Source organism: Amphibalanus amphitrite, unplaced genomic scaffold, assembly GCF_019059575.1.
Source record: "Amphibalanus amphitrite isolate SeventyFive unplaced genomic scaffold, NRLGWU_Aamphi_draft 000236F_arrow, whole genome shotgun sequence".
Taxonomy (NCBI): Eukaryota; Metazoa; Arthropoda; class Thecostraca; order Balanomorpha; family Balanidae; genus Amphibalanus; species Amphibalanus amphitrite.
Genome location: NW_024881731.1, coordinates 328,104 through 336,895, shown reverse-complemented (window position 1 = coordinate 336,895; position 8,792 = coordinate 328,104). Strand labels below are relative to the sequence as shown.

General features: G+C 47.0%; 1 protein-coding gene across 2 annotated transcripts; it reads right to left on the bottom strand.

Moving 5' to 3' along the window:
* Positions 1–1,518: 1,518 nt before the first annotated feature.
* On the bottom strand, positions 1,519–8,117 carry LOC122385978 (adenosine receptor A2b-like). 2 transcript variants are annotated; one of them, XM_043374735.1, is made up of 3 exons: positions 6,601–8,117; positions 3,098–3,217; positions 1,519–2,176 (listed from the first exon to the last, which is right to left on the bottom strand). In XM_043374735.1, the coding sequence occupies exons 1-3, from the start codon at positions 7,339–7,341 to the stop codon at positions 1,940–1,942; spliced, it is 1,098 nt and encodes a 365-aa protein (XP_043230670.1). In that variant the 5' UTR covers positions 7,342–8,117; the 3' UTR covers positions 1,519–1,939. The 2 variants fall into 2 exon arrangements, with proteins under 2 accessions (XP_043230670.1, XP_043230669.1); XM_043374734.1 differs by having other exon boundaries at positions 3,089–3,217; positions 6,601–8,113.
* Between the last annotated feature and the right edge of the window lie 675 nt (positions 8,118–8,792).

Here is an 8,792-nt window from a genome sequence, read left to right as displayed (position 1 = left end):
GTGGTTGGCAAGTGTGCGCCTAATTTCTCTTCCGTACATTATTGCATTGTCTGACGTCCATCAATCGTCCACCAGTTCACTGTCGCTGTTCGCTGGCTCAATGCTGTGAGGGACTATCGTTCATTTGTTCGTATGTTCGCCCATCCGCCAGTCTTTCCATATTGGTCGGTCTATACGCCCATTTGTTCGCCTTCCCAGCTGACTGCCTGTCCGTCTGTCCGATCAGTCTGCCTTTCTGCCCAACTGTCTTCCTGTCTGTCTGTCCGTCTGTCCGTCTGTCCGTCCGTCCGTCTGCCCGGCAGGCCGTCAGTCCGTCTGTCCGTCTGTCCGTCTGTCCGTCTGTCCGTCTGTCCGTCTGTCCGTCTGTCCGTCTGTCCGTCTGTCCGTCTGCCGTCGTTCCCGCAGTCGACTCAGTGTGAAACGGTACTAAGCCAAACCACAAGCCGACTGGCTGCAGCCTGTTAGTGCAGTTCGGTAATATCATGCAACGATCGTGACGTCATACGAAGCAGTGACGTCATATCTGGTGAATGTCGCTGCCGCTTAACTGACCATGAAATCAGTGGGTGAACTGCAAATGCACTTACGTATGATTATTTGATCTAGCGGTGCATTAGCATACGGTTGCGTGCATGTTTCTCCAGACTGCCGTCAACCACATCGCCCAGAATCGCATTTGGTGTGTGTGAATGGGTGTCCTTGGACAGCCGGTTCCGTTGCGTGCTGTTGAATCATGAAACGGACTTCCTACAATGCAGGCCAGTGAGCGGTAAGTCTATCTATGTAGAGGTTCTTACAATTACAAGAAACAAATTTAGATGTTTATAAATAGACTCCGAATGCACTTCTTACCTATCTAATTCGCCTTATACACAATAGCTAAGAACCTGGCCGATATTTTAGTGGTTGTCGTGAGCACGAGCGTGAGGCGAACAAGTAGGTGTTCTTTGGATTTATTTACAAACAAGGATTCAACACTGGTCTCTTATGTCACCAACAACGGCTAAGTTTATATAGCAAAATATCTCGGCAAGACAGATCATTAGCAGCGTCCGTCTCGTTTTCGTTTTGCTAATTTGAAATTTTACGCATGCCAAACATCGGCGTTTTGACATGGTAATTTATAAATTAAATGCAAAGAACAATAACAATGTACCAGGAAACATACCAGGATCCATCTTTTTGGTCCTTAACCCCTGCCATGGCCTGCTAAAAAGAACCTACAATCACATTGTTAAGCGATGCTGTTTCATGCCGCCAGGCCCCAACCTTTGACCGTGATGAATTTACCTCATTCTTTGGCAACTCAATTAAAATACAGGCAATAAGCAATTAAAATACACGCATTATAGTACGTAACGTTTTTCAGGACGGTTATCATTGCAGAGTGATTGCACTATAGTTTTAATCGATGTAGCTGTTTAAAATCAAAATTATAAGCTCATGACCAATGAATATCCTCTTAGCACTCCAAGCCATCCTTCATCAATACTACCCAAAAGCATTGGCAATCTCCTATTTTTTTTTCGCTCTCCTCCCTGACAATTGTATTTCCAGTAAATGCAAGGAAGTCAGGCAAACGATGCAACCGAGAGCGATAGGTACTGCTGCTTTTCGCAAAAGCACCGATAAACCATCGCTGTCGTAGTACATTTTCTAAGCATAACAGGAGCCTTCAATATAACGGTATGCTGGTCAAAATGACTTGAAAATATTTGTATCTGACTGCCTGTTGTGTTTCACCATACGCTTGGGGCATGGTCATTGTTCCGATCACATGCTGCACGACTTTTTGAATAGGAATTAGGATATTTGCCGATGCAAGCTATCAAATTTGTGCTGATACAAGTTTTAAATGCATACCATCAACGAATATGTAGAAAAATAAATTATAGCTTATTATCTTCACGAAACACTGATCTATCGCTAACTAAATGTGTCACAGATAAGTATCGATGGTTTCCACGGAGGCTGAGCTGGACAGTTCGTTCACTGGATCCAGGTGGCGCCGCAGTCGCCCAGATACTGTGCAGATGGCGCTGGCTGAATGTCGCCGTAGCTTAGATCGGTCGCCACAGCCGACAATCTGCCGAAATGCTGCGGCGAATTCTGCGTTTTTCCAGCCATAAACCACCGGGTTGATGGCTGATTTGGCGAAGTATAATGACACGAACATCTGTGAAACGGTAACACTTGTATCAAAGGTTTGACGCTCGTGGAATGGCTCGGGGACGAGACGGTCAGCGGACACAGGACGCTGCAGATTGTGCTCGGTGCTCGCTCCCCATCCAAGAGGGCACCACAGGGCTCATTTACAGTGGGGAAGACACTAGGCAATACAAAGTTTTGTCGACGACAAAGCAGCTTACGAAATTCAAGCCAGATTGAAAAATAACAATTGAAACTTGGAAGTGTAAAAAAAAATGAATCGTTTACCCAGCACCAGAGTCAGAATAGACGATAATGGCTCCATTCTTTTTGCATTAGTCTGAACCATGTAATTAAAATTCATCCTCTCCACCCTCAGGATCCCCCATACAAGGGGACGGGCCTAGACGCTGCGCTAGTCCGGGTCACTGGCCGCCTCAGCCACGGTCCTGCATGGTGTGATCGTTAACCGTTTTCACGACGGGCTATCCGGCGAATGCACCTGATTTGACCAAATCTGCACCTAATTTCTTGTACAGCAAATATCTTCATTTTATGAATTTATTTCAGTGTTTTAATCGATGATGCTCTCTGATAATATGACAAAGCAGGCATATAAGCAATTAGTGCAACCCTAGCTGATAGCTGCTAGGAGACACACTGAACCTGATTTGACCAAATCTGCACCTAATCTGCACCAGATGTGCACCAAATGTGTACCAGATGGCCGTCTTAAAAACGGCTTTATTATTTATAGATCGAATGGGCTCGAGTTTATATAACAAGTAGTAAAACGTCTATTACCTTTAAAAGGTCCAAGAGAGATAAGTACCTTATTATTTTCTTGGTAAATTAGCAGTTTGGCACCATCTCACGGTGTAACGTCTCATTTTGCTCTCATGTCCAGCACCTCTAATGGCGTTTACCACAACTCAATTACCTGGTTTACCTTCTTCAGTTCGGAGAGGACGTTCTCATGTATGTATATGTTCTCAATGTACGCATATCTGAGGCACACTCCCAAGGCGTACGGGAGCATGGCCACCGTATTACAGCCCAGTATCAGCACCTGAAACAGAATCGAAGGACCGTCGGCACACAAATGTCCATCCAGTGAACTTATTAGGATGCGTCACACCCGTTCCATGCTTCTATCCTCAGGATGAAGAAATCCTTCTCCTCCACGCCGCAACCCCTCTCCGGGCTGGACAGGCAACTTTATCTCATGCGGGCTGCTCCCTTGGAGCGGCACCGCTGCTCCCGAGGGAGCGCACCCCGTAGCCGGGTGCAGTGAGTGCCTTGGGGCTGGGTGGCCTGTCCTCTGGACGGGCTCAGCCCCGGCGACTCACTAGGGTGCCTGCCCAGACCAATGTCTCCCCCTATATCCTATCATCCTTCCGGCTCTGCAATGGTCTTGTCAGACCGAAAGGGCCTATCCCAACAAAACAAAAACAAAACAAAATTAGGATGCGTGATTTTTCTAGGACGAATTAACTCCTCCAGCTCTTTTTTCTGATATTTTGTGGCCTTAACTTCAATTATAAAAACATTATTTGATGCGCAAGAAACATATATTCATAAATACGCAACCCATCTCGACAAAAAAAAAACTGATTATTTCTGAAAATTTAAAAGGCTGCAATAAAGATATAATAATAGGGCAGCTATAAAAACGTCTAAAATAGCAAGTATTAATTTCTGCATATTGCATAATTGAACAGTAAGTAAGCGTTTACGTGAGGCCACTTTCTACCTCATGGCATGGCGCTAACTTTAACCCGGCACCGCCTGGGCTATTTCCGTACCCACGACAGCCTGGGGGGGGGGGGGTCGGATCCGACCCCCCCCCCCTGTTATCTCGAGAACCAATGGTCGTATCGAGCCCCGCGAGGCGGCGTTCGAAAGGTCTCTACGAGACCTTTCCAAAGCACTCTTAAGATTTTAAGATTGAGGTCAACTTTCGGGTCAAGGTCAGGTCAAAGGTCAAATTCAGGGGTTTTGCATGATAAGGCTTACGGACAGCGGAATCGATAGCTGCTGCTCGAAACTCACCAAAAATGACCTCAAAGGCCTAGTGAAGGTACCATGTGCGTATAGGGGTCATACTAAGTACGGGTCAAGGTCAGGTCAGGTCACGAAAGGTCACGGTTTTCACTTTCTGCTACATGGGCGTGCGACACATGTTTTATGGCTTATTTTTCACGCCGAATCCGATGGTAATAGTTATATGTGACCCCAAGTCACTGTGCTGGTGATAAGTGTGCATTAAAAGCATAAAAAAATCGTTTATACCATAAATAACTAAACGAGGGCCCAGAAAAAAGGTCAATTTTTCAACTTTTTATTTTTGACATAAAAATGCACTTTTCTAGACGAACTTTGTCCCAGGAATCTAGTGGTGCCATTTGTTTTCACATGCGATGTTCAGAAGTGCCTCTAATTCACGAAAATGCTTATGACGTCACCATGCCCTTTGCATGTTGGAGCTATTTTTTACAATTTGGGGGTCAAAAATCAAGATAGAAAGTTGAAATTTGGGACATCTAATGTTGTAATAGAGTTCTATAACATATATTCCAGTTTTTTTGGAAATTCCAAAAATTTTGGATTTTATTAGCTGTTTTCCAAAACATATAGTTTTTTTGAATTTTTAGGGGTTAAAAACGCATTTTATGGAAAATCCGAGATAGCCATTTTAAAGAAATCGTTGAGCGGCGTCTATTCATGTCCTTAATTTGCAATTTGCTTAAAACTTCGATTTTTGGCGATTTTTCAAACATTTACCTTTTTTTGACTGAAAACGCCATGTAGTTACATCACTAAAATCGATATATCTCAGAATTTTTTTGGAAATTGTTTCTTAAAGATTGCACGGGAGATGTCAAATTGATGGCGGAGAAGGTATGCCAAGTTTCAAGTAGATAGCGTAAGCGGTTCATGAGTTATTCAAGAAAAACGGAGGGGGGGGGGGTCGGATCCGACCCCCCAGGCGGTCGCGGGTTAAGCCCTACATGCCATCGGACTCCTGAGAACTTCGGCTATTTTCGACCAGTTTTGTGCGCTTGAAATGTGTCTTTATAACCCAATCGTGTTATATGCATTTTATACATCTTTAGTAGGGTAGCTTGGGGCAAGACGCCCCAGATAATTTATTTTGCTACATAACTTTTGTCCCACGTCACCTGGAAGGCCAAATTTGTGCTCAATGCGTTCTTTGGACATTTTACTTTAAATTCCACACCTCAAATTCATTCACTTATGATCGAACTCCTAGCTAGGAAGTGATTTGTGAAGCAACTGCTAATGGGGCATTTTGCCCCAACCCCAGGGCAAAACGCCCCACGGCCTGGGGCAAGAAGCCCCACACTCTAGATTAAAGAATAAACATGCTAGTTGACTTAAATCTTATATGAGAGGTCTGTTAGACCTTGGGAAGCACGGCACTGAAGTTAGCTCCTTCCATCCTATCAGGTGTTCAGCTATGACACTATTGTATGAGCAGGTTTTTCACCTGCCTCATAAGGCCAACTAATAAATTATTGCAATGGAAATGTTAACAAAATACTTCCTTTGCCATCCAGTTGCTGAGAAAATTACATATAAATGCATAGAAACTTACTGTTAGCCAGCTACCGAACATTAGGAAGTGGGTAGTCCGAACAACACATGAGGTAAAACGCCCCATGGAGCGTTTTGCCCCGCGACCTACTGGGGCGTTTTACCCCATCACGTAGTTCGGTCAGAGAACAACGCCTTGCACTCCAGCAAGGCATAATTTAACACGAACCAACCCGGCATTAAAAGCGTTAGATAAAGTTGTTCAAAATATATAAAAGTCGTTAACCTGATGTGGACGATAAAAGAACGCCATGATGCATAAGCTGACAACAAAACATAAAAATCACTCCAAAAACACATTTTTGGCTATATCTCCCTAAAGAGTCATCACAATTTCTTTCCAGTCTGCGCATATAATGATCATATAGTGCACGTTTTATAGAAGAGATGATGTTTCTCCAGAACCTTGCCAGTTCCGAGAAACATCGGTGAGGCGTTTTACCTCGGCGGGGCGACTTGCCCCGGTCTACCCTACACTAAAAATGTTTGAATAAGCCTATGGCATTTGACTTGAAGACCCATGAAAAGACCTGGGTCACCTTTTTAGCTGCATTCGAAATAAATCGCTAAGACCGCTTTGGCTTATATGATTTATATCGCTTTTCGAAACTTCTCTTTTTAGGGAGTTACAAGATGCGAAAACGCCCCACTCACGAAACCGTGACTGGGTTACCCCAGCCCTAACCAGGGGAAGCCTTTTGGGTGAAATAACTGTCAGAGGTAATCATATAACTTGCATGTCTTGAATGTTAGCAGCTCGTACATCTCAGGCAATTGATCAATATTTTAACCCTCCCTAATCACAGTCTCGTCGTTCAGCCGCTCGCTACTTACCATCATACAGGCGGTCTTGGTGTCCCCGGAAGGCCGGTGGCAGCGCGGCCCAGGCCCGGTAACCTCCCGCGCCATCCTGTTCTGACGCCACGCCTCGCGGAAGATGCCCACGTAGAGGCCGGTGGTGGCCGCCAGGGCCATCAGCACGTGCCCAGCCACCAGCGGGACAGCCGTGGCCGCCGGCAGGACGTACACCAGGTCACACTCGGCAGCCGCCGGCGTCCAGGCGTTCAGCTCGTCCACCAGTACGATCGAGTTGAGCAGCAGAGAGTACACGTAGATGATCACGACCAGCGAGAGAGCCCTCCGGCGCGACATCAGAGCGGGGTAGCGCAGCGGCAGCTTCACCGCCACGAACCGGTCCACCGAGACGACTACCAGCAGCAGGATCGACATGGTGTTGGTGGCGTTGGTGACAAAGTAGCGCGCCAGACAGGGCCCCTCCTCGCATCGGTACGACACGTCAAAGTAGAAGGAGATGTAGTAGGGCACTGAGAGCGCTGCCAGGAGATCAGCACCAGCCAATGCGACCACGAAGGTGTTGGTGGTGGTGCGGAGGGAGCGGAACCGCGCCACGGCGACCATGACCAGGAGGTTTCCGGACACAGCCGCCACGCACACGATGGCGTCCAAAGTGACCACGTACGGCGTCATCGCCGTGTAGCCGCCCAGGGAGCAGTTGGAGGGCGCCGGCTCGGTGGGAGGCGGTCGGCCCGAGCCCCACGGAGCGCCCAGCTGCATGGTGAGCGTAGGGGGAGCCTGGTGAGGTTGGAGAGACAGCTGCCCGCTGGATACGGCTACAGACGAGCGCAGTTGTCTTGCGGAGCAAATAGAGAGGCCGTTGTTCACTGCAGTACCAGCTGAAGACGAAGAGTCTGTCTCACGGCCACTGTGTCACTTGAGAGTGGCCGGCCTCCGATCACTCCAGAGGATAGCCGTTTGATTCACATAGTTCGTGGTCTGCACTGGGCCAGCCTAATTTAGCTGGAAACTGAAATGATAAGAAAACGTCCTACTCAAATAGCAGTCGTTTTCCGAGTCATTGCTGGTAGCATCGCTGACAGTACAGTACACAGAACTCACGCTGGTCTTGTGTTTGCTTCTTAGTCTCTTTTATCGGATCTTCAATGCCCTTTCACGGATTTAAACCCATCTTCAGGAAACACTTGAACTCTTCTGATCCACTACCGCAATCCCCGTTCGATATCCTCTCAAAATACTTGGAGAAGGACTCTCGGCCACAGCGACTCTCTCCACCTCACGTCGATGTCGACTCTGACCCCGCCGGTGCCGACGCGCAGCTGTCGGGTCCCGGTCGGCCGATAGCGACTATCGTTCTGCCGGCAATTACCGCACTGTTTGCGCAAATAGCCACACCATCAAACGCCGATGGGCAGCGCCGAGAGCGCGGCCCACGCAGCGCGTATACGGGCGGCGCCGGGCGGGGCAGACGGCACGCTGGGCTGTGGTATGACGCGTATAAAGAGACGATGGTGGGAAGAGTGCTGTGGAAGGGTATAGATAAGGCACATTAAACGTTATGCGCCAGGCGCGGCCATAGCGCGGGACGCGACGCCAGCGCCGCCTATCGGCAACGCCAGAGAACTAAGGTCGGTGAGAGCACGGATTTTGATGGGTGATAGCGCAGTGTGAAAAAATAGGAAAGTTACATGAAAATGTCGCTATACTACGGTATAGTTCACCATCTGAGCGACATATTTATGTATTTTTTATCCATGGCGGATAAAAATTGGACCCGGGATCTGGCCATGGAAGAAAAAAATGTTGGTCAGTGTAAGCACGGATTTTCGTGGAAATGAGCACAGTGTGAGAAAATAGGGAAGTTACATAAAAATGTCGCTATACTACGTTGTAGTTCGCTATCTGAGCAACATATCTATGTATTTGTTATCCATGACGGATAAAAATTGGACCTGGGATCTGGCCATGGAAGAGAAAAATGTTGGTCAGCGTAAGCACGGATTTTCGTGGAAATGAGCACAGTATGAAAAAATAGGGTAGTTACATAAAAATGTCGCTATACTACGCTGTAGATTACCATCTGAGCAACATATTTATGCATTTTTTATCCATAGCGGATAAAAATTGGACCTGGGATCTGGCCATGGAAGAAAAAAATATTGGTCAGTGTATGCACGGATTTTCGTGGAAACTAGCACAGTATGAAAAAA